We start from the raw sequence: 25,953 nt of genomic DNA, 5'->3' as shown, positions 1-25,953 counted from the left end.
CCGGTGCGGGCTTAAGGGAGAGTAAACGGTGCCTTCACGTGTAGTCTTTCGCTCATTCTGAGGAGACCCCAGTTGCTTGTAGATATCGTTGCCGCCTCATTCCCTCAGCTGCTAAGAGACATTCAGGCTGGAAGCGGACTGCTTTACAGTTTCAGGAGAAGCTGGTTAGTCGGAGGCCATGCTTATGCGTTATTGAGGGACTGCCCAGAACACCAGATCTACCCCCCGAGAGGCTAACTCAGTCACAGGACCACTTTATCTCTTCTCCAGTGGAGTAAAAAGAAAGGGAGGAAAGAAAAACCACTCCTTTTGTTCAAATGAACCTTTCCACGGTATTTATCTTGTTTCTTCTAAATTTATACGCGTTGCAACAGCCTCTGGGCACGCGGACAGGGAATGAAATACTGTAACAGATTGGCTGACGTCGGACCGGCGCCCGGCTCACCCTGTAGCCTGCCGGTGCACCGCCTCTTTAAGCAGGAGCCTCGGGGAACAGACGAGCCTGCGTGGCTCCCATCTTTTTTTAGCCTTTGGTTTGGTGACTATACAGGGCGACCGTTACTCAGGCTTCAAAAAAAAAAAAAAAAAAGCCCCTCGCAATCTGGCTCAGATGAAGCGACGAGTCCAGATGTTCCTGTCCCAAAGTGTACACCCGGGCACGTCCCAGGCTTGGGGTGGGCCCGGGTTCTTCATCACCCCGGGGGCTTTGACTCCCAGGGACCCTCTCCTCCTGGCCAGCTGAGTTCCTGTCCACCGCCTCCACCAAGGAGCCCATCTGCAGGGAGAGAGCCAGGCAGCTCACAGCTGAGTTCTTTTAAGGTGAACTTCCCTCCCTGCCCCGACAACCACTAAAAGTCTCTCGGCGTCCAAGGCTGCGTGGGGCTTGCACGACCCCTCTCCTCCCATCACGGGGCCACAGAACTGGTCCCCGGCTTGAAATTCGCCTCTGTCCGAAACAGGTGTGAGGAGGCCGGGGTGGCCGGCGTGGCGGACGGGCTGGACGGCCCCTGCCTGCAGGCTTATTCTCGTGCCACGAATGGCTCTGGGGGGACGGCTGTCACCTAGCGGCATTTGTCTGTGAGGCGGAGGCTCCCTGGCTTGTGCTTCCGCCTGGCGCGGAATCCTGGGACCGCGTTTTCAGCCAGATAGCTTTCACCTTGACATCACGCCTCGCCTTGTCCCGTGGTCGTGCCCTGACACTCAAGTCACTGGGTAGTCTGGTTGGTTGGCAGAGCCTTGATTCAGAATTTCACCGCACTGGTCACATGGACCCTGTGGAGACAGTGCGGGGTTGATTTGAAGGGGCTGGAGCAGAACAGTGGGAGCCTTTGGAGCCTTTTGAATTTTGTACCATGTCAGTGTTTTACCCATTAAAAATGTAAGTCAGTGGATCAAATATATAAAATGGAGGGCATTCATTTTTTTAATCCCATATATATGCAGGCCCTGATTCTGTGCCGGGGGCTGTGATTAGGGCTGAGGGCGCAGTATCTTGATCAAGGTGGGGTCCCTGTGGGTGAGTGACCCCTAGTCCAGAAGAGGAGACAGCCAAAGCAGCAGGCACTAACCATCTGGGGTGCCTGATGTTGGGAGAGTCTCTGTGCAGGTTCTGCATACAGTCATGAAGGATTTGAATCCTCGGCCTTAGTTTTTCTTGCTATTTCTACTTGGGCTTGCAGATGGAGCTTTCCCCAGCAAACATTTGGTATCTGCGTTGTCTCAGATCTAAGTAGGGCTGTCGTGGGAGGAAGGCGAATTCGCAGAGCATCTCGCAGGCCAGGCCTGTCTTTGGAGAGCTCTCCTCCTGGGGACAGGGGCTCGGTCCACCCTTGGTTGACCAGACAACCCCCCTTTGCTCTCAGGTCCTACTTAATCTGTCCTGCTTCCCTCATTTGCTGCTGTTTTCTTTCTTTCATTTTTCCTTCTTCTCATTTACCCTTCCATTTTCTGAGGACTTTAGGTTAAAAGGCTAAGTGAATTTTTTTTAACTGAGGTAAATTTATAAAACATATACTTAGCCATTTTAGAAAGTTCAATGCAGTGGCATTTAATACTTTCCTGCTGTTGGGCAGTCATCACCTCCAATTTCAAAACATTTTCGTCACCCTGAAAGGAAACCCCATCCCCATAAGTATTTGTTCATCATTTCTCCTTCCTGCCAAGCCCTGTTAGCTGCTAATCTGAATTGTGACTCTGTGAATTTAGCTATTTTGAATATAATAAGTCCCCAACATACAAAGGAGTTCCGTTCAGAGAGCATGTTCGTAAGTCCAACATAGTGAGTCTAGATACCAACTAACACAATTAGCTATATAGTACTGTACTGTAATAGGTTTATAATACCTTTCACACAAATAATACATTAAAAGAAAAATAGCAGAACATTTTAAATTTTACAGTACAGTACCTTGAAAATACACTAGTACGTACAACCACTGGCATAGAGAGGCTGGCCATCAAGTGAACAGGCAGGAAGAGTTACTGACTGGAGGAGGGAGAGGAGGTGGGAGATGGTAGAGTTGAAGGGTCGTCAGCGATGGGAGATGGAGGGCAGGCTGCACTTTCACTCACACTTGGCACTGATGGGACACACATTTGCGTCTTTGAAAGTTTGTAACTTGAAGGTTCATATGTAGGTGACTGACTATATTTCATATGAATAGAGTCATCCAGTATATGATCTTTTGAGCTTATTATACTTCTTTCACCCACCTAATGTTTTAAGGTTCTTCTGTCTTTTAACATGAATCCATCCTCTTGGCTGATAACATTCCATCGTATGGATACACTGAGATTTGTTTCTCCATTTATCAGTTGCCAGGCATTTGACTGTGACACATAGTGCTGCTCTGGGCAGCCAGGCTTTAAACTTCCTACATTGCTCCTTCTTTTTTAGTGATTCTCGTTCATGCTGTGATGGTTGATATCCCATCTTCATCTCGTGCATCATCACCACAGTGATCTTTCTCAAACACCGTCTGTTGAAAAACATTTCATGGCTTTTCCCCTTGCCCCTTCTTTTTCTCCCTCTTTTTATTTTGTTTTGCTTTCATTTTCCTCCTAGAATGAAATTGACTTCATGGTCTTCCTGCCATAGGCAGCAGCCCAGCAGACTCCTTGAAGAGTTGAACAATATATACAATATGGAAAGGAAAAAGTCAGAGAATCCCACTCTTTAGAGATAGTTGAGTGCCCATTGACATTTTAGAGATCAGTTTTTTCATATTTCTCTGTTTTTTACACTTCATGAAACTTTTATTCAAAAATAGATATAGGCAGTGACTGTATATAACTTCATCATTTTATATAGCTGTAGAGTATTCCATTGTTTGAGTGTACTAAAATTTATGTAACCAGTTGCTGGTTTATAGTCATTTAGGATATTCCTAAATTTTGCCTTTAATAATGTTACATAATAGTTTTATTATAATTTTGAACCTATGCCTTATTGAATAAATACATGTACATCTTTGTAAGTTTCAAGGAATGGAATAATATTATAGGTGTTTTATTGTGAATATTCCCAATCATTCTTCTCCGCTCTATCAACACCCCCACCCCAGCCCAGCCTCCTCAACCCCCAAACCTAAGTCAGCCGTCTCATGTGTTCTGGACCCAGGCCCTAAAATCGGAGAGCTTGGGTTTGAGTTCCTGATTTGCCACTTACTAGTTGTATGATTCCAGCAAGTCATTAACCTCTTATGCCTCAGTCTCACCTTCTGTAAAATAGGAATAATACTCACACGCATCTCATATGATTCTGAGGCTTGTTTGCTAATCTGTGCAAAGGGCTCAGAACAGAGCCCAGCGCGTAGATTGCATTAAATGGCACCTGCATCCTGCCACGTTGTCCCTGCCACTCTGCACAGGACTTGCCTGGCACCGGGGAAGCAGCTTATTACACAGGAGTGATCCAATCTTTCCAGAAACTTCCAGTCATCAGGAACAAGCACGTGGAGAGGCAGCCAGTTAGAGAAGGCTGGACAGTGAAGGCGTGTTGATTGCAGGCGAAAGTTAGACCAGGTCCGGCGGAGCTGGCCGGTTGGCCACCAGGGAGGATTGCAGCAGCCAGTGTGGGAATTGGCTCCACAAGGCCTGAGAGGAGTTAAAACATCTAAGAGCAGAGGGACAGCCTTACCATCAAGGTCAGGGAGGCGGGAGGGCGGAGAGGAGGAGAGGACCCCGGGTGGAAAGTGTGGAGGCGGGTTGTCAGGCCCCGAAATGCAGGGGTCATCTTTGTGCTGGCTGGGACCTTTCATGAACAGAGGAGTCACCACCACCAGGCTGCTGTGAGAGAGGTGGTCTTGCCTCCTGCTCACCCCCTCCTCCCTTTTCTTGTCCCCAAGCAACAGCAACACTCCTGCGTCAGGACCTGCTGACCCAGGTCCTCCTGCCAGCAGGAAGAGGCCGGGGTGACTGCCTCGGCTCCCAGCCCGTCTCCTCTTCGCCCCTCCTGTCACTGACACCTTTGCGTGCGTTGTAAGTGCTGTGCAGACCCTACCCTTTAAGAGCTGTGCTTGGGGACTTCCCGGGCGGTCCAGTGGTTAAGACTCCATGCTTCTTAATGCAGGGGGCGCAGGTTCAATACTTGGTTGGGGAAGTAAGGTCCTACACTCCCGCTGCACAGCATGGCCAAAATAAAAATCTAAAAATTAAAAAAACGAAAGAACTCTGCTTACTCGGGGAGCAGAGCCACTCTCCTCTCTGGCTCTGTTGTTTGAGACAGAAGTCTCTTCTCGCATCTCAAGAAGGCCCCACACCATGCCTTTCTTTCTCTCGGGTGCTATTCAGCCAGACCCTGGTGAGGAGCATGGTGTACAGAGGGAATTCAAACCAAAGGAAAATCCCACCCTCATCCTGACAGGCTTAAATGCAAGCGCGATGGTTGCCGTCCCTCCAGTGCTAGGAGTCTGTGTGTTTTTAAAGACTCATGTGGGAACTGCCCTGGTGGTCCAGTGGCTAATACTCTGTGCTCCCAACGCAGGGGGCCCGGGCTCCATCCCTGGTCAGGGAGCTAGATGCCACATGCCACAGCTAAGACCCAGTGCAGCCAAATAAATAAATTAAAAACAAAAAGGCTCATGTGAGCCCTGCTGAAAGGCTCATGTAGGAAGGAACACTTCTTTTCTCCCTGTTCAATTTGAACAGCAGTGCTAGTTGGCATGACAACCTGTGCTATTAAAAGTAAAGCGACAAGCACCGCTTTCCTCGTTTTTGAGAATGAACCCAAGCTGCTAAGGAGGTTTGTTTCTTGACTATTAATGGCTCCATTTTAACGGAATGTTCTGGGGTCTTTTGTGAAGGGTGTGTGTATCCCCTCTACATAGACATGGCAGCTTTAAAGACAGAAATGGTATTTTTATCTTTCCCATTGAACTCATGTTCATTTGTTTATGGTAAATCTCAACAACTCTGTAGTTCTGTGGGTAGAAATGTCTGGCTAGTACCAAAGGGACATTTACACATCCCTACCCCCCAAGCACTTATTTAATCAGGGAGCCTCGTGAGAAACACTTGAAGGTCTAACGAAAGCTGCCTAACCGGCCTACCATTTGTTAGTTCACATTAGCGTTTGGTCTGTCGTGCAGCCCCACTCTGCAGAAACCCAGCCTTGACCTACGTGCCGGGGTCTCCAGAAGGCATTAGGGTGGCCTGATGGACTGGGAGCCACAGACTTCTGAGACGTGAAGACAGATTGTTTGGTTTATGTCGTCAGTCACTTAAGTCGTGTCCGACTTTGTGACCCCATGGACTAGAGCCTGCCAGGCTCCTCTGTCCATGGGATTTTTCCAGCAAGAATACTGGAATGGGTTGCCATTTCCTTCTCTAGGGGATCTTCCTAACCCAGGGATCAAACCCTTGTCTCCTGTGCCTCCTGCATTACAGGCATATTCTTTACTGCCGAGCCACTGGGGAAGCCTTGGTTTATTATAGGTACCCAATAACAACTTGCTAAATCACCCAGTCCTTCAAAACCAATGGACATTCTCATCCTGCTTTTCTTTGGTTTGTGGGTAAACTGTCTCTGGATGTGCAATGAGTGTAGCTTCCAGAGGTCGGCCCAAAGGTTAAAGGTCATTTACTTGGGAACTGGGTCACAGAGGAAGAGCTGGGCCCCACTTGGGGCAGAGCACTGACTGGTACGGATCCCAGCTCTGGTCCGGCTTTGGGAGTCAACTTCAAGAGGGATCAGCTACATCATTTTTATTGACAGTCCTGCCCCTAAGAATCTCAGCCACTGCATGGACACTGGTACCTACAACCCCACCGATATGAATATGTTTTTAAATTAAGCTTCATTGTTCTCTTCTTACAGCCCTCAAGGAAATAATTGTTTGCCTTAATGCCATATTAACCTTTTAAAAATGTATAATTCAGCGGCATTAACTAGATTCACAGTGCTCTGTAACTATTACGTCTGTTTCCAGACTTGATCCTCATCCCAAATAGAAACTCGTTATCTGCTAAGCAATACTCCCCATTCCCACAGCTTCCATAACCTGGTACCTCTAATTGCTGTGTCTGAATTTTGCCTATTCTGGGTACATTATATAAATGGAATCATGAAATACTAATATTTTGTTTCTGACTGATTGTGTAGTCTAGTGTTTTCAAGGTTCAACTATGTCATAATGATATATCTGATAGCGTCTATCAAAACTTCATTCCTTTTTATAGCTGAGTAGTATTCCATTGTGTGTATATGCCAATTTTGTTCATTCTTCTATTGATGGACACGTGGATTGTTTCCACATTTTAGCTATTGTGAATAATGCTGCTGTGGACACTAGTAGACACGTGTCTGAGTTCCTGTTTTCTTATATTCAAGAGTGAAATTGCCAGGTCATATGGTAATTCTTTTTTAACTTTCTGAAGAACTACTGAACAGTTTTTCACAGCAGCTGCACCATTTTGCATTCCAAACAGAAAGGCACAAGGATTCAAATCCCTCACCAACACTTGTTATTTTTTGTTTTTTGTTCACTCTATATGGCCGTTCTAGTAACAGAGACGGTAGCTCACGTGTGTTTGCCTGCTGCTGCTGATGTTGAGCATCTTTTCAGGCGCGTGTTTGGCGTTTGTGTGTCTTCTCTGGACAAATGTCTGTTCAGGACCTTTGCCTGTGTTTAAGTTGGGTTGTTTGTCTTTTTGTTGCTGAGTTATAGGAGTTCTTTATTTAGTACAGGTAAAAGTCTTAGCAGATATATGATTTGCAAGCATATTTTCCCATTCAGCAGGTTGTCTTTTTCTTTCTTGATAATGTTCTTTGATGCGCACAAGTTTCCAATTCCAGTGAAGCCTCGTGTACTGATTTTTTTTCTTTTGTTGCTCTTGCTTTGGTGTCATATCTAAGAATCCATTGCCAAATCCAAGGTCATGAAGATTTTTACCTATATTTTCCTATAAGAATTTTATGGGTTTTTTTTAAATTTTTTAAGAAACTGTATGGATTTTGCTCATATGTTTAGGTTGTTGACCCATTTTGAGCTAATTTTTGTATATGGTGTCAGGTGGGGCTCCAACTTCATTCTCTTACATGTGGAAATTCAGTTTTCCTGGCAACATTGTCTTAGAGGCTATTTTTCCCCCACTGGTTGAATTTGGTGCCCTTGTCAACAGTCCATTAGGCAGCAGATGTGTGGGTTTGTTTCAAGGCTTCCGTTCTGCCCTATCGGTCTGTTTTCGTTGCTATGGCTTTATGATAAGCTTTAAAACTGGGAAACTGTGTTTTCCAGCATTGCTCTTTTTCAAGATCGCTTTGACTCTTCATTGTTTCTGATATGGCATCAACTCTGGGTTCTTCGTCTTTGACTGCGCTCCTCACAGTGCCTCCTCCTCTGTCTGTGCCAGCCCCCCGCCCCCGCCCCCGCCCCGGCCACGTACACACACCTTACAGGCCATCTGAGAGAATAGATCCTGACACTGGCTCTGTATTCAAGCATTCATCGCGCACCTATTTTGTATAAGACACACCCCCGGGGAGAGCCTGGGGCTCCCTTACTCCCCTCCCTAGGTCTTGCACGTGTTCAGGGGCACACTGAAGTCCCCGGGGGCCGGAGCCAGGGAGATGGAAAGACCAGAGGTGACTGCAGTTGAGGAGGGAGGAGGGCCGAGGAATGAAATGCCCATTTCTTGAGTAAGTGATTCATTTATAAGAATAGCAAAGAACTACATTAGTGAAAGAGTGGCTGGAGCAGTATTTGCACAGAGCCCTGGGGACCCTTCACTCACTGTGCAAACTTTTTTTTTTTTTCATTCAAGAAGTATTTATTGAGAAGCTGTCATCAGACATTATTCTGGATTTTGATGATATAGAGTAAACAAACAAACAAAAAACCCCACAAAATCACAGTTCTCATAAAAAGAACAAAAGTAGAAAAAAAGCACCTGTAGGTGAAAGAGTATTTTTTAAGTTACGACAAGTTGACGGAAAACAAATCAGCGGTTACAATGGAAAACAGAAAATCCTGAGAAAATGCATTCAACGGTCAATCTAGAACTGTGTGCCCAACAAAATGAGCATCCGATAACGAGGCCAAACAGGTAGATTATTAGATGAAAAGCAGGCTGCCTCTTCCTTTGTTGTTGCTACTGTTCAGTTGTTAAGTCGTGTCTGACCCTTTGCGACCCCGTGGACTGTATCCTGCCGGGCTCCTCTGTCCATGGAATTTTTCAGGCGTGAATACGGGTGTGGGTTGTCATTTCCTCCTCCAGGGGAGTCTTCCCAGATCAGGGATCGAGCCCATGTCTCCTGCATTGGCAGGCGGCTTCTTTACCACTGAGCCACCTGGGAAGCCCGACTCTTCCATTAATAGATTCTAAATAGAAACACTTAAAATCCAGTGTTATCACTGTGCAGACTTGATCCAGTTGCTTCATACAGTTGAAGGGAGAGCGTGCCGGAGGCTGGCGTCCAGTGTCCATGCTCTATAATAAAGCCTGTGACCTTTGAAAAACAACCCACTCTCTACCCCTCCCACTGTGGCCAGGGGCAGCGGTGGCCTCCAATTTAAGCATTTGCCAAAGCAACAGAGCGTAGAAACTCCTCTGCTGTATCACTGTTATAGGGCAAAAAGAGAAACGGGAAGCGGGGGCATGGATGTGGGGTTAGCTCAATTTTATTTCCAATTTAAGGGGAGAAAACTTGAGCAAGCCTTGACGGATGTTGTCTATATTTTCTCAAAGCTGGGTGGGAGGACTTTTATTTGTAGCTGAGAGTCCCATCAGCCTGCCTTTGTAGAAGCTTTTCTTGGCTCCAAACTCTTTGTAGAGTTGATCTCTTGAACTGTACTTTAATTTGTACTTTTATCAATATATTTAGTTAATTTAGGAATAAGGGCTCTGAGCTGAGCATCATGGGACCTGGATTCTAATTTCAGGCCTGCCTCTATGTGACCCCGGGCAGGCTCTGTCTCTTCTCTGAGGCTTTGTTTCCACATCCTTAGTAAAGTATGAACAGGAACAGATCATGTCAAAGGTCAGCACATTCTCTGATTATGTCAATCCATGGATTTAAGATAATGGTCTAAAAAATCTAAATTGCTTAGTTTTTTATTGCTAATGTTAAAAAAAATGAAATATCATATACCATGTTCAATTATTAAAACTTGTCACACAGCTGCCAGGAGTCACAATGATTACTTGACTCATTAAGTAACTATGATGAAGCAAAGAAAACCTTCCTACTTGGTTGGTTGAAGAATCCAGGTTATGAGAACTTTTAGGATATGACCGTCACGTCCACAGAGGTGAATGAGGAAGTTCACTGTGTTATTTGTTCTATTTTAATAGTGATGGATTTCAGACTTCAGCTCCAGGCTAAATTTGAGGGGTATCTGATTATTTTATCCATCCCCCCTCCCCCATGGGTTTTTGGAGGCTAAAGCTCACCCTCGAATTCCAAAAATAGACGTTGGCTTTTCCCTGCTTGTGGTGTCGTCCAGCTGTCACTGCCATGCACCCGGTTCGTGTCATTGGGCTGGGAAGGTACTTGCTAAACCCTTTTCTTGTGCCAGAAGAACTTCTCATTCCTGGAGCCCCCTCAGAGATGGCTGATTGACGAAGAGCCAAAATAGGGCACGGGAAAGGATGAGCTCTTGCTACTGAAAGGAAATCACAGTTTTGGAAGTGACATTTTGACTACCACTCAAATGATTAGGATGCCAGCTAGAGGCTAATAACTGTTCTCCCAAATATTCTTGGTATTAAATGAATGTTATCTGGGATTTAGAGAGCTGGCAGCAGTGTGTTGACAGTGAACGGGCCTCTCTTTCCTGGTAGAAACAATAACTGTTGCCAAACCCACCTTCTTTTCTCGTGAGGGAGATGGCTGGAGGTGACGCCGCTGTTGCGCACGGGTGGCTCAGGGCATGTGGGCCCTGGGCCTGCACCACCATCTCTCCGCTGGACACCGGAAGAGGAGAAAGGCCAGCATCCGGCTCTCATCTCCCCTTTCCCGCTTGGGGGCTCCCTCCCACCCTCCTCTGCCCTCCACTGGCACCCCAATCCCAGGGCTCCCCACAGCAGACCTGTCCTGCAGCAGCATCTGCTTCTCTGATGAAAGCAGCACCAACAGCAACATGCTTATTAAATTTACTCTGCGCCAGGCACTCTTCTAAGCATTTAAAACATTTTATGTATTTATTAATATTTATTTATGGGTTGAGCTGTGTGGCATGTGGGATCTTAGTTCCCTGTCCAAGGATCGAACCTGAGCCCCCTTAACCGCTGGACTGGCAAGGGAAGTCTGTCTTAGCGTTTTCGTGCGCTCCTTCCTTTAACCCCGAAGTGAGGCTCTGGCTGATGAGGGGGGAGTTGGCATGGAGTCAGCACGTCCTGTGCCTCCTCTCCAGCCAGCGGCCTGCCTGGGCCTCGGTGACCGAGGCTGCCTCTTACGTGCACCCCACTCCCATCTGGCTTCACCCCCAAAAGCCTACATCTTCCTAAAAGTCCATTTTCATCCGTACTTCTTTTAGACCGGAATCATGATTGAAATGTGAATTCTTTTATTTCGTAGCACATAGTCTCTTCCCAATCTCCCTACTTTATTAAAACTGGAAATTTAAAATTTATGGACAAGATGTTATGCTATGATCTGCATCAAAATAATATGTTGGGGAGAAACGTGTTAGGGATATGCATGAAACAAGATTGGGAACTGAGGGACTTCCCTGGTGGTCTAGTGGCTAAGCCTGCACTCCCAAGGCAGCAGCCCAGGTTCAATCCCTGGTCAGGGAACTAGACCCCACGTGTCATAACTAAGACAAGTGCAGCCAAAGAAATAAATATTAAAAAAAAGATTGAGAATTGAGTTGATAGTTGAAATAAGGTGACAGGTATGTGGGGTTTTATTTTATTTCCCCATCTTTGTCTTAGTTTGAAAATTTTCAATAATAAAAATTTTTAAGAAGAAAGAAACTGGAAATTTTTACTCTATCTCATACAGACATGATTAGGATGCTTAAAAGGTGCAGTTGAACAGAATCAAGGAGAGCGAACACCTAGTCTAAGGAGCAGGGGCTGTGGACGGCACATGCCCCAGTGACACCCCAAGGCCCGCCTTGCGCTTAGATGCGTTCTCTGGAAGAGGGTTTCCTTTGTGATGCTGACTTGAGGGGCTTCCCTGGTGGCTCAGCAGGAAAGAATTCTACCTGCAATGCAGGAGACACTGGTTCAATCCCTGGGTCAGGAAGATACCCCGGAGGAGGGCATGGCCACCCACTCCAGGATTCTTGCCTGGAGAATCCCACGGCCAGAGGAGCCCGGTGGGCTACTGTCCATGGGGTCGCAAAGAGTCGGACGCGACTGAAGTGACTGAGCACGCACGCACGCACACCTGTTGACCTGAGCCGCTTAGAGGCTTATATAATCCTAGCATTTACAGGCATGTAGAGGAGGACATGTTCCGTAGCTTAGCGGGATGCTTGGCGTCAGGACCTCAGGAACAGCTGGAGCTATCTGGGCACTTTTACCGAGCCAGCTCTCAGAAGGGCTGCCAAGAGCCCACAGGAGGACAGAGCCATCCGCTGTGAGGCCAGAGCTCGGATATTTCGGAATCAGGGCAAAGGGTTAATTTGTAATCGTTGGCTTGCATTTCCTGTCTCTCTTTATAACACCCCTACAGCTTATACTGGAATGTGTGTTGTTACAGTAATGACAAAGGGGTCCGAGCTGGGGGAGGCCTGTGAAAGGTCTGCATGTAGAGGAAACCACGGCCTGTCTTTATCAAACTGTGCGCCTTTGAGATGGCACTGTGGTGCTAGCGGACACCGTGAGATCTATAGTTTCTTGAAAATCCTGCGCTGAAAAGACCCCAGTCTTCAGAGGACGCGGAAACAAGGGTCCATCAGCACTAAAATATATATATATATATATATATATATATATAGCTGAATCTCAGAAATAGTTCAGGGAACATGTGGCATTTTTAGGAGCCTTTTATTTAGCCAAACTTTGCTTTATGCGGCGAGAGGAGGCCCAGCCGTTCAAGCGGCTTGTCTGTAAGGAGCGTCTCCGAGGCAGGGGGAGCCGTGGCCCCAGCTCCGCAGCAGACCGCTGGGCGTAGATCCCGCTCTCCCTGTGCCCTGAGCCGTGGTGCAGTCCTTTGTGGAGCTCCGCTCCGCCTCCTCCTCTGTAAGTGGAAGAGTACCTGTGTGGATGGCATCACTGACTCAATGGACGTGAGTCTGAGCAAACTCCAGCAGACAGTGGAGGACAGGGAGGCCTGGTGTGCTGCACTCCATGGGGTCGCAAGGAGCTAGACACGACTCAGTGACTAAACAGCCATCTGTTGGACCTAGTCAGGTCACCTGACGAGGATGAGGCAGTTCTCATAAAGCAATCAGAATAGCGCCTGGCTGCAATGTTAGCCAAGAGCGTGTGGCCTCAGCCTTCTGGGCTGCAGTAACAGAGTACCGCAGGCTGGGTTGCTTGTACACAAAAAGCGTTTATTTCTCGTAGTTCTGGAGTCTGGGAAGTCCAAGATCATGACTGGCAAATTTGCTGTCTAGTAAAGGCTCACGTCTGGGTTGCAGACTGCCCACCGTGTCTGAAGGAGCAAGGGATCTCTCCGTGACACCACCCTCCTGACAGGGCCCCCTAATATCACATTGGGGGTTAGGTTTCAACATACGAATTTTAGGGGGGACACAAACATTCACTCCATACCACTTATTGAAAGTGTTAGTCACTCAAGTCATGTCTGACTCTTTGCGACCCCATGGACTGTAGCCCACCAGGCTCTTCTGTCCATGGGATTCTCCAGGCAAGAATCCTAGAGTAGGTTGCCATTCCCTTCTCCAGGGGCTCTTCCTGACCCAGGGATCAAACCTGCATCTCCTGCATTGGCAGGCGAATTCTTTACCACTGCTCCACCTGGGAAGCTAGAGTATATGCTTTCAATTCAGTTCAGTTCAGTTCAGTTGCTCAGTCGTGTCTGACTCTGCGACCCCATGAATCATAGCACGCCCGGCCTCCATGTCCATCACCAACTCCCGGAGTTCACTCAGACTCACGTCCATTGAGTCAGTGATGCCATCTAGCCATCTCATCCTCTGTCGTCCCCTTCTCCTCCTGCCCCTAATCCCTCCCAGCATCAGAGTCTTTTCCAATGAGTCAACTCTTCACATGAGGTGGACAAAGTACTGGAGTTTCAGCTTCAACATCATTCCTTCCAAAGAACACCCAGGACTGATCTCCTTCAGAATGGACTGGTTGGATCTCCTTGCAGTCCAAAGGACTCTCAAGAGTCTTTTCCAACACCACAGTTCAAAAGCATCAATTCTTTGGCGCTCAGCTTTCTTCACAGTCCAACTCTCACATCCATACATGACCACTGGAAAAACCATAGCCTTGACTAGACGGACCTTTGTTGGCAGAGTAATGTCTCTGTTTTTCAATATGCTATCTTGGTTGGTTATAACTTTCCTTCCAAGGAGTAAGCGTCTTTTAATTTCATGGCTGCAGTCACCATCTGCAGTGATTTTGGGGCCCCCCAAAATAAAGTCTGACACTGTTTCCACTGTCTCCCATCTATTTTCCATGAAGTGATGGGACCAGATGCCATGATCTTCGTTTTCTGAATGTTGAGCTTTAAGCCAACTTTTTCACTCTCCTCTTTCACTTTCATCAAGAGTCTTTTTAGTTCCTCTTCACTTTCTGCCATAAGGGTGGTGTCAAATCTGAGGTGATTGATATTTCTCCCGGCAATCTTGATTCCAGCTTGTGCTTATTTATTATTTCCTCAATAAGTGATGGGGAGCACCCCTGATGGCTCAGCGGTAAAGAATCTACCTGCCAATGTAGGAGACAGGGATTCTATTCCTGGGTCGAGAAGATCCCCTGGAGAAGGGAATGGCAACCCACTCCAGTATTCTTGCCTGGAGAATCCCATGGACGGAGGAGCCTGGCGAGTTACAGTCCGTGGGGTGAGAAAGAGTTGGACACGACTGAGCACACGCGGCACAAACATACATTCTCGTTTGCTTCTGTAAAGTTATACGTTATTTTCTGAATCCTTTCTTCAAATGAGGAAACATTTTATAAAGTAAATACTTACCTCTGATACAATATATTGTAAGTTTGAATTTTCACATATTAAATTTGGATAAAGTGATAGGCATCATGTTACATTTTCTTTCTTAATTTAAGAGTATTCATTTTAAAAAAAGATAGTAGCTAATCTACTAGCCTGGACCTGAAGTACTGTTGCTTATTATGTATTAACTAATTTAATCTTCCTGATAATTTTCTACGTTACTTACTGTTGTATTTCCCATTTTATAATGAGGAATCTGGGTATAGGGGGGTTAACTGGCTTGCCCAAATTCACACACTTAATCTGTGGTATTGCCTAGATTCTTTGTTTCTGACTGCTGTTCAGGCGACTCTCCTGAGTCACCTCTTCTGGAAGGTTCTCAGGCAGAAGCAGTACAACTGCTTGTTGGGGGCTGGGAGGTAGGGCTTGTTATAAGAGGAGCCTGGGTACACCTTCATGGCCTTCAGTTCAGTTCAGTCGCTCAGTTGTGTCCGACTCTTTTCGACCCCATGGACTGCAGCACGCCAGGCCTCCCTGTCCATCACCAACACCCGGAGTCCACCCAAACCCATGTCCATCGAGTTGCTGATGCCATCCAACCATCTCATCCTCTGTCGTCCCCTTTTCCCCCTGCCTTCAATCTTGCCCAGCATCAGAGTCTTTTCCAATGAGTCAGCTCTTTGAATGAGGTGGCCAAAGTACTGGAGTTTGTCAGCTTCAGCATCAGTCCTTCCAATGAATATTCAGGACTGATCTTCTTTAGGATGGACTGGTTGAGTCTCCTTGCAGTCCAAGGGACTCTCAAGAGTCTTCTCCAACACCACAGTTCAAAAGTATCAATTCTTCAGTGCTCAGCTTTCTCTATGGTCCAACTCTCACATCCATACATGACTATGGGAAAAATCATAGCCTTGACTAGATGGACCTTTGTTGGCAAAATGATGTCTCTGCTTTTTAATATGCTGTCTAGGTTGGTCATAGCTTTTCTTCCAAGGAGCAAGCGTCTTTTAATTTCATGGCTGCAGTCACCATCTGCAGTGCTCTTGGAACCCAAGACAAGGTTGTAGGTAACAGAGCCCAACTGGTTCTTTCAAGCAGAAAAGGCATCTACCGGTGCAAACCATTTAGCACCCAGAATCCATAGAAGGCTGAAGATCAGGAGTGAACAGAAATTAGGGAGGCTCCTGCCCCAATTTTGGAGGATACAGTTAAGTCTGGAGGCTTCCACCAGCCTGGCTGCTACTGTGGCCCAGCCATGGAAACCAGCTTCCAGCAGCCCTCTCCCCTGCCCTGACCTCTGGGCAGCTCTCTGGCGGGAGCACCTGATTGGCCGTACTCAGGTCACATGACACACTCCTATCTCTTTCCTTCTTCATTCACCCTTAGGCTTGGCTGCCAGGAAGGGAGAGTCTGTGCACCTTTTATCCAGGGTGTCCCGAAAGCAAAAAGAAGAGTTTTGAGGTGATTGATTGGCAGCCAAAGTGACAAATGTCCTCTCCTTTGAGGACCTCAACTGGGTGCTCCCCGAGCTCCCTGGCGGCCCTGAGACTGTGTCTTTATGAGGGCTGGTATTTCCCTGGTGCACCTGGAATGGAGCTCTGTACCAGTTAAGCTTCTGTGAGCGTTTCTCACTGAGGATGATGAGTGCGTTAGCCTTTGCCGCAGAAGAAAATAAGGATGCACGCTTATTTATAGCATCTGGCTTTTTGGTTCAGAACAGACTGTTTCAGCTATGAGCTCCTTTTGTTTATCAGGGAGACAGTTGATATTTATCGTTCCTCTTAGCAAAGGAGGAAGAAAGGCACTCAAACACTTGACTGTTTCTGTATATACATTTAAGCACTTAGGGGCTGTGTTGCAGCAAACCAGTTGAGCAGAGCTGTTGGAACACACCTCCTCTCTGACCATCGTCCTCCCCCTCCTCCGCACACACTGACTCCTCTGCCTCATTCCGTCAGTGCGATCATCATTCTCATCCCCCATCCCCCTTCCCTAAATCAGGTTCCGGATTCTGTTGACTTTTCACTTTTTCTCCGTAACCCCTGGCCTCCCCGCATTTCTCCGGCCGTACCACCCCACACCTGGGCCGAGTGTGCCCCCAGCACCCCATCCTGCCTGCTCGACCTTCTCAGCGAGCTGCCTTCCTCTCGTTTCCCCTCCTGCGCTTCCTAAAGACACAGTCGTGCCTGCCTGTTGCTCGTCCATGTAGCGGAGCAGGTAAGAGGGCTCTGGGGCTCTGCCGTTCGGGGTCTGTGTTAGTGAGAGGTGAATCCGGAAGTAGCTAACAAGCTGATAGCGCCTTAACCGAGTGCGGGTTAATTTCTCCCGCACGGCAGGAGGTCTGCAGCGTCCCGAGGCGCCCAGGCCGGCCTGTCTCTGCTCAGGCATCCCGGAGAGGCACGTCTGCCCTCACGGCTCTTGCTTGCTGGCCGCCCCCCTCCAGTGTGGAGTCTGTGTCCCGGGCCGAGGGCAAAGTGTGTGCCAGCTGAGCGCTCCTCCCTTTAACTCCTGCCGACATCCTGGTGCAGGATGGAGTCGCGTGGCCAGCCCTGAGCTTTGCGTTGTGTGTCTCCAGTGTGGTCATACGAGGGGGCAGTGTCCTTCTCACATCCTGTATCGGTGTCATCACCTGTCGTTGTGTTAGTCGCTTGGTTGTGTCCAATTCTTGTGACCCCGTGGACTGTAACCCACCAGGCTCCTCTGTCCATGGGATTCCTCAGACGAGAATACAGGGGTGGGTTGCCACTCCCTTCTCCAGGGAATCTTCCTGACCCAGAATCGAACCCAGGTCTCCTGCATCGTAAGTGGATTCTTTACCGCTGAGCCACTGGGGCTTCCCTGATAAAGTCCTGTGGACAGAGGAGCCTGTTGGGCTGCAGTCCGTGGGTCATGGAGAGTCAGACGCTGAGCATGCCCCCTCCTCGTCTCCGTTCCTCCTGAGCACCACCTGCCTTCTCCTGCCTCGAGCCGCGAGGGGCTTCCCTGCAGAGAAGTGGCCACAGCCTCCGAGGGCACTCTCTGCTGCCGTGGGCACTGTGGCCACAGCCTCCAAGGGCACTCTCTGCTGCCGCGGGCACTGTGGCCACAGGCTGCCATGGGTGCTGTCTGCTGCTGTGGGCGCCATGGCCACAGCCTCCGAGGGCGCTCTCTGCCCCCTCAGGGTGCTGCTGCTCTGTTCATTCTGGAAGCTCCTAGCTCCATTCCTTTTCGTTCCTCCCAGCAACCGCTCATTCCATCTTTAGAGAGAAAACGGGCTGATCCACGTCTCCGGGTCTAAGGGCCGCTCCTCTGCATCCCGCAGAACCTGCCTCCTTGCAGGAAGGCCTCGCCCCGGGGTCCGTTGTTCTGGGGGCCTGGGCCTCTGGCTTATCTCGTTTCTTCTCTGCCTACTTGCTCCTCTCAGGTTGCCTCTGCATTCTCCCTTAATTCTAAAGTGTCCTTCCCTCTAATGAACACACACACGCGCGTGTGCATGCGTGTACACACACACACAGGCCTTCTGTGCCATATGTTTGCTCCTCGGTATGCAGGCCAGACACTTTGGGATCCCCTCACCCCCCCATCTCACCAGCCCCCTGCTCCTTCCTTGAGTGCTCCTTCCTTGCTGATGCCAACTGAAGCCACATTCCTTAGCTCTGCGCTTGGCTCTGAAGGCCCCAGCCCCCTGTCCTCCTAGGGCTGGCCTTCCCACCCTGGTGTGCACCCTCCCCATCCGCGATCTCCCTGAAGTTCTGGTGTGACCGTGACACTCTGTGCGGAAACCAGAGGCTCCTCGTCTGGGTGGCCTGGATCTGTAGCTCTGCCCCCGGAGAGAGGATCCAGGGAAGCCAGGAACTCTGCCCTGGGTACTTTCTCAGAGTGCAGCTGGGCTGGGCTGAGGTGGGAGGGCGAGGATGTGGCGTTAACACAGGGCTGGACTTTGAGAGCACAGAGGCGGGGGAGCGAGGCTGGGCGGGGAGGGAGGGGGCAGTCAGAGGAGGCACGGCCTGTGGGCGCTCAGCGCTGCAGCCCCAGCCACGCCTGCCTCCAGTCCCGGAGACCTTGGCGGGTCACCCTGGGCCGCCTGCCCCCGGCACGCAGAAGCGTGCAGTCCTGCCTCCGTGTCTGTGCGCCCGGCCTCTTCTGGGAGTGGCGGTGGTGTAGTTGCTCAGTCGTGTCCAACTCTCGTGACCCCGTGGACTGTAGCCCACCAGGCTCCTCTGTCCATGGGGTTCTCTAGGCAAGAATACTGGAGTGGGTTGCCATTTCCTTCTCCAGGGCATCTTCCCAACCCAGGGATCGAACCCAGGTCTCCCGCATTGCAGGCGGATTCTTTACTGACTGAGCCACCAGGACGCCCTGAAGTACCAGTTCCAAATCCCAGCTGTGTGTTTTCCCTTCTCATCCGTGAAAGCCCAGCTCAAGTGCATTCTTCCAGGGTGCCATTCCTGTTCCCCAAGACCACCTTCCCAGGGCTTTCCGTTTCCTCCTCTTGGGAGCCTTGTCAGTCAGGACCTTGCGTTTGAGCAGTGTACTGTACCTTCCTCTTCCCCTGTACCACACGAAAAGCTCCTTGGGATCAAGGGTTGTGTTGTACAAATAGATGAATGTCACATGCGTTATCCTAAATGGAAATAACCACACTCAAAAAGCTACATACTGCGTGATTTCATTTCTACGACATTTCTTGCAAAGGAAAAGTCATAAGGACAAATGTAGTTTCCAGTCTTGAAGTGGCAGGGGGTGCGGTTGGGGGGTGCTGAGGCAGTACCAGGACAGTTTCTCTGCAAAAGAACACAGGAGAATTTGGGGGGCAGGGGTGGCAGATTGGACTGCACTTCATTTAGTCTGTATTGGTGGTTGCGTTGTTATATACATTTTTCCAAACTCTCAGAACTATGCACTAAGATGCATAACATGGACTGTAAATAAAACATGCTGAGACTGAACCAGAAAAGCCTGTGTCAGCCAGCTGCAGACCGTCCCGGCCTCTGGCACGTGTGTGGCGGCCAGGGGCCCGAGGGGGCGCTCACTGCGGGAGGGTGCGCTCAGTGCTCCTGGAGGCCGATCTGGCGGGACCTGCCTCCATGTGCCAGACACACGCTCACACCTGTCCAGCCGCAATGCTGGCGCTCACACCTGTCTGTCTGCCTTCTTCTTTCCGAACCAGTGCTTAGAAAGAGCCATGAAGTTTGCCTTCGAGGAGTTCCATCTCTGGTACCAGTTTGCTCTGTCGCTCATGGCTGCTGGAAAAGTGAGTCTCCCCCTGCAACATGTGGTCCTCCGCGTCCATGGTTAACTTGACTTTCATGGGATGAGGTGGTGCCCGGCAGACGTCTGCACAAATTCTCTGAAACTCTCCTTGGTCATTCAGAAATGAACGGTCACATTTAATTATGTGGGGCCCAACATGGAGACATTACTGAGGAGAAAAATTTTGAAATTCTTCGTTTTTTCTAGTTGTTGTAACTTTATTAAGATACGGCTTAAACTGAGGTTGGTTCTTCACACCAACCCCTTTCACTTGTCTAAGAGTGTCAGCTGTTCCTGGAGGGGCACATCTATTAATTATCTTTAGCAAGAGATGGTACGAGGCTGTGTGTGGTTGAAAGTGAGGACTGTGGAGAGGGGCCTGGTGCTGTGCTCTCCCACATGCCCCACGGTGGGTCCCTCAGTGTCTACCCCACAGACATGTGGTACCAGCTTCACAGACTTGTCATCAGGTAGTGAGATGACACTCACAAGGTGCTTAAAATAGTCCCTGCACGAACACACTCAATAACGACAGTGGCCACTGTTTTTCTTGTTAATTTGGGCCCTTTAGTAAATAGTCAAGTCTGAGACACAAGATTTTTTGGGGGCAAGTGGAGACAGATGTTTTGTATGGTACACTTTAAATTGGGCTTCCTTGGTGGCTCAGATGGTAAAGAATATGCCTGCAGTGCAGGAGACCTGGGTTTGATCCCTGGGTCGGGAAGATCTCTTGGAGAAGGGAATGGCAACCACTCCAGTATTCTTGCCTGGAGAATCCCATGGACGGAGGAGCCTGGTGGGCCACAGTCCATGGGGTCGCAAAGAGTCACACACGTTTTAAGCTGGGTAGTTTATTCTTTATAATACCATAAATCTCCGCTGTCTTTTCTTTTCCTTACTTTTACAGCAACTACACAAGTAGGGAATAAAGCGAGGGCAACAATTCCAGGGAGGCATTTTCACTTGCTTTGACAGTTTACTCCCCAGTCCCCCAAAAGTTCCAACCCTGGTTACCACCATCCCCAGACCCCTGCTCGGTTGGGCCCAAGTTGGAAAACCTCATTCAGAGGGTGTCCTCATCAGAAACCCCTCTGGGAAGACTTCAGTATTTGGTTCTGGTCAGAAACGCTCAGTCTCACAGACACTCTCCTTTCGCCAAGTCTGCGCGTGCCGTGAAGGTGCTGAAGGAGTGCATCCGCCTGAAGCCGGACGACGCCACCATCCCGCTGCTGGCCGCCAAGCTGTGCGTGGGCTCCCTGCACTGGGTGAGTGCCCCTGAGGCCTTCTCCTTCCTCTGGGTGGAGAGGAGACAGTAGCAATTCGTCGTCTGCACACAAGCAAGGCTGCTCGAGCCCGGGCTCCTGGCCTGGGCCACTGGCCTTCTCAGGCCTCAGCTCCCACCCCAGGGACTTCAGGGAATCAGTAAAGCTCCAGGTGTTTCTTTTTCATGGGAATGTGCTTCAGAGTAGAAATGGTGAGATAGAACTGGAACGCATACTCAGATGCATCCTGTACGCAAGTCATACAGGACCGGAAAGGGCTGGTCCCTTAGCGGTTCCCTCTTAGCCTGAGCTCTTCTGTAAAGCCAAGAGTCACCCTCCACCTTAGCTCATGTGTAAACCCAGCCTCCTTCACCCCTCTGCTTGCACAGAGGCTTTCCTCTCAAACGTTCTTGTTCAGGTTAGAATTTGGGAAGAGCCCGATCTGTAACAGTTGCTATTTGGTCCCTAAGTCGTGTCCGGCTCTTTGTGGCCCCGCAGACTGCAGCACACCTGGTCTCCCTATCCTTCACTGTCTCCCGGAATTTGCTCACGTCCATTGATTCGGTGTACTTCCTCAGAAATACACCATTTGAGCAGACGCTAGAAAACTCAGACTATTGCTGAGATGGTATATAGATGATTGTCACATACAGTGGAGTCTTAATGTCTTTCTTTAACTTCATGTTAAGGTTAGTGATAAGAAGTTGCTCGAAAGACTGAGGCTCTTGGTTAAGGTTTTTTAGTATGGTCCTTGTTGCTTGTTTTTTTTCCCGTTTATTCTCACCCAGCGGAGGGGGAATCGGAGGTGGGGGGAGGCGGGAAATGTGGAAGAAAAAAGGCATTTTGAAAGAGCAGGGTCTCACCTGAAACACAGCTGTGAAGGTGTCGTGTGGCCCATGCAGGTTTCAGCAGCTTGGCGTGGCAAGCGAGGGGGCAAGCAGGCAGATTCTGAGGGGGACCAGGGCCGGGGACCAAACCTTTGCACTTTGAACGTGCCAGCTCCCAGCTGTGACTCTGCCACACAGCTTCCAGCGATGGCACTGTTCATCTCCATGACGCCTTGTATAAACCTCTTTTTCAAGATGAGAATAGCAAGTCATTTCTGTGTTTTTTTAGTATTTTTATTATTAAAATTTCCAGATACCACAGAAGGAAAGAGTGTAATCAGCCATCACCCATGTGCTGTCCCCCAGCTTCAATAATATCAATACTTACCATGCTCCAGAGGAACAAACCTTGCTACTTGTGTCTCTAATGAGCTGTGCGGAAGGCCGCCTTGCTGTGGGCGTGGCTGCGGCTGCACTCCTTTCCCACTGGAAGCTGCTGGTGTGAGACCCACGTGCTGTGCGTTGTACGGGCTTGGCCAAAAAGTTCATTCGGGTTCCTGGCCTGTGTTCAGAGGCCTGAACGAACTTTCTGGCCAACTCAATAAAATACATAGTGGAGTTCTGACATTTTTAACAGCTTATAGGAGAGAAAACCCAAGCCTAAAGGACTCTTTGTATCATGCTAAACAGGAAAGACTCAAGCACAAAACATTTCAAGAACTTTGTTCTTTACAAATCACACACATAGACGTGTGGAACTCCCGAGTGCCCAGCACAGCCTCGTCACAGAGCCAGCTGGGGAAGAGCAGAGACGGAAGAGCCCCACAGAGTGCGAAAGGGGCCTTGGGAAAGAGGCAGAAGAGCAATACAGGGAAGTTTAAAGGAAAAAGGCCAGGTGGGGGTCCTGAGGCCTGTTTGAGAGGCTCAAATTAAGAGAACGCAGTCTCCAGAGTGGCCCTGGAAGGCTGGGGACTTATTTTAACAGTGACTCGTCAGAAATCATCTTTGGCAGCGGATGCTTTTGGGAACTCTCATTAGAAATTCTGCAGGGTGTTGTTGTTTTTAACTGATCTGGTTTTTCAGTTGGAAGAAGCTGAGAAGTTTGCCAAAACGGTGGTTGATGCGGGAGAGAAAACGTCAGAGTTCAAGGCCAAAGGCTACCTGGCCCTGGGGCTGACCTACAGTCTGCAGGCCACTGACGGTGAGTGGGGCCGCCCACGGGGGCTGGCGGCACTGCCGCTCCCCCAAGTGTCCAGAGGGCACGGGGTGGGCCCCCCTGTCCCGGGGTCTCTGCCCCCGGCGTCCTCTTTGCTCAGACAGGGCAGAGACGGGGAGCAGGTGACGATGGCCCTGGGCCTGGGCGCCCAGGCCCCTCTTCACGGGGGCATGTGCTGGTGGAGCCTTGCTGGAAGATGTGGGGGGTCTGCCCAGAGCTGTGCGATGAGAGATGACTCAACCCACCTGGCCTGACCCAGCTGTGCCCCAGCCCCGGCCCGAGCCCGCCCCATGTGAAGGGATGTTGGTCTTAGACACAAGAACACAGGAGTGTTCGGGGCTCACCTCCCCCAGAAAGCCCACCTTGGGTTCTCAGGGCCCGCCCCCTCCGTTTGCACATCTTAGTTCACAGGCGTGTGTGTGTAGTCCAGGGGTGCACAGTACACGCAGTGACTCTGTACATTCTGGATGTATCTACTGCTTCAGTAGATGTGTTCTTGGCTAAAAACAAATCTTAAGTGTGTTTTTTGCACTTAATGAGGTTTTCAATTCAATGTTTACAGAAAGGGTCAATTGATAAATTGTTTTTATGATCTCTTTCTATTATTTCTTGAACGTTTTGCTGTGAAATGTAACACAGATACCCCCCAAAAAAATCTCAAAAATTACCTAACTCAATAAATTAGTATAAGGGAAAATATTCTTACAGTCACCACCCTGCTCAGGAGATAGAACTTTGCCAGCCACCTGGGAGCCCTTCATGTGTCCCCAGCAATTACAACCCCTTTAAGAGAAAACACTACCCTAGCACTCATTTCCTTTTTCTTCCTTCATAATATTGCTAGAGTTTATTTCACGTTACCCCAAATCTTTCTTTCCTCTGCTCTAAAATATCAAAGATCCTGGAGAAATTTTGCATATCCATTGATTTTCAGTAATGGATTTTTTGCTAATTTTTCATATGCATTTGATATACTGGCAATACCCAAAACATCTTTTAACTATAGCAGACTTTCAGTGAAGTGAAATTTAATACCTTGTATTTATCCATGTAAATTCTTGGTTTGGTCTGTACCCCTGATTAGCCCTGTAACTTTGGGGGCGTCGCATGGCCCTGTTGGGTTCATCTGTGTCTGTGGTTCCCCTGGTTCACCCCTCTGCTTCCCTCTAGCTCACTTACTATTGTTCTGAGTTAGCCATAGGTTTCAGCTACATCCAGTTCTGGCAGCCCTCCGCCATCCTCAGAGCAATGTCAGGATGGGCTCTGCCTTGTTGGATTTGTTAGATAAGGGCCATCTCCAGAGGCAACCATAAGCAGGATCCTCTAGGACTTTTTCTGTTGTTGCAGCAAGAAGTATCTTTTTAGTTTCTACCAGATTCTGAGGTGCCGTTTCTCATGTGCTGTATACCGAGGAAGGGTTGAGCTGATTTAGTCTCACTGTTGAGCTTGCCTGGTCTGTCTCTGGGGTTCACATCAAGATATCAGAGGTCCTGGTCATTGCCCATGTGAATTAAACTTGTCTTTCATGGCCTTAGGCTGGTGTCCTTGGTTCTTGGTGCCAGAAGGCTCTCTGAAGACTGTTTAATCCACCCACTGGTGCTTGAATCTCTCCTAGTCCATTTTGGCAGAATCGTGCTTCACCTGGGGATTACACGCCTGCCCTTGAGAATGTTTTTCTGTCTGGAATTCCCAGCTGGTCTTTTGAAGATGGGCCCCTTTTCCTGGGGGTGCCAAGATTGACCAGCCACTGCCCATTCTCCCCTTGGCATGGTTGCACAGTTACGCCCAAGCGTAAGGACCTCAGGTTGACCTAGCCTTTGTCTGCTAGCCTCTATAGCACCGGGGCAGGCTGGGCAGGTAGGCACCCAGAATCTGTAGCTCTTAATCCAGTCAAATGTGTGGTTTTGTGATGTTTGGTATTTGTTGAAAACTCCCTGATCTCCATGTCGCTGACTAACTGAACCCTTTCCTTAGCTTCTCTGCGAGGGATGCAGGAGGTCCTTCAGAGAAAGGCGCTTCTTGCATTTCAGAGGTGAGTGGGAGTTCCTCTCTTCACTCGGCTGTACACAATGACACCAGAGTGTGGTGAGTATAAAAAGAAGAGATATTTATAAGGATTATGTAAACAGTGTTCCACCCCTGGAAGTCTTTCCTCTTGAGCACTGAACATACAGCATAAAACTTGCTGCATCACTTGTTGCCATGTAGATCTGCATTCTTCATCTGTTTATTAATCTGGGCACATTTTCATTCCTAATCGAGTTATTTCAGCTCCAAGAGAGGTACTTTTTATGTCCACGGAGATGATTCCTTTTATTAAAGACATTTTTCATCATCTAGAAAAAGGATCATTCTTTGCTTGCTTTTTTCTTTTTTAACATGTCAAGCTGCAGATTTTTATATTAGGAAATGAAAAAAGCCAGATATTAGGACAGTCTCTGAAATACTACCTAAGACAGTCAGGCCAGCAGGCCCAGGGCTCTCTATCCCTGCCGTGCTCTGTAACACCTTACAGTCACCTCCATTGCCGTGCCTTTCACGAAATTAGAGAAGGCCTTATGTTAGACGATGCTTGTATGTCCCAGGGCTCGTTCACACCCTTCACTTGAGCCTTGGCCCACATCAGTAAGTAGACAAGACAAGGTGTGTGTTCATTGCAGGTGAGGGTCTGAGACGCAGGGATGAAGAGCCAGAGCCCTGTGGCTGTGAAAGTCGAGAAGGTCAAGGTCTCTGATGCTGACCAGCTTCTCTGGTATCCGCTACACCACTGCAGCTGTGGCTAAGTCGTGTTTGACTCTTTGCAACCCTGTGGACTGTAGCCCGCCAGGCTCCTCTGCCCATTGGATTCTCCAGGCAAGAATACTGGAGTGGGTTGTCATG

General features: G+C 48.9%; 1 protein-coding gene across 5 annotated transcripts in view; it reads left to right on the top strand.

The window, feature by feature from the left end:
* TTC7B (tetratricopeptide repeat domain 7B) overlaps nt 1-25,953 on the top strand; it is a 275,364-nt gene that overhangs the window by 156,647 nt on the left and 92,764 nt on the right. For all 5 annotated transcript variants that reach the window (XM_027552728.1, XM_027552730.1, XM_027552726.1 and 2 more), the window contains exons 10-13: nt 19,686-19,769; nt 20,929-21,033; nt 22,941-23,058; nt 25,048-25,105. In XM_027552728.1, coding sequence (XP_027408529.1) covers nt 19,686-19,769; nt 20,929-21,033; nt 22,941-23,058; nt 25,048-25,105 — 365 coding nt within the window. The remainder of the gene's footprint in view (nt 1-19,685; nt 19,770-20,928; nt 21,034-22,940; nt 23,059-25,047; nt 25,106-25,953) is intronic.

This window comes from Bos indicus x Bos taurus, chromosome 10 (assembly GCF_003369695.1).
Source record: "Bos indicus x Bos taurus breed Angus x Brahman F1 hybrid chromosome 10, Bos_hybrid_MaternalHap_v2.0, whole genome shotgun sequence".
In the NCBI taxonomy this organism is placed as follows: domain Eukaryota; kingdom Metazoa; phylum Chordata; class Mammalia; order Artiodactyla; family Bovidae; genus Bos; species Bos indicus x Bos taurus.
The sequence above is the reverse complement of the archived record's forward strand: the minus strand, read 5'-3'. Positions and strand labels throughout refer to the sequence as shown.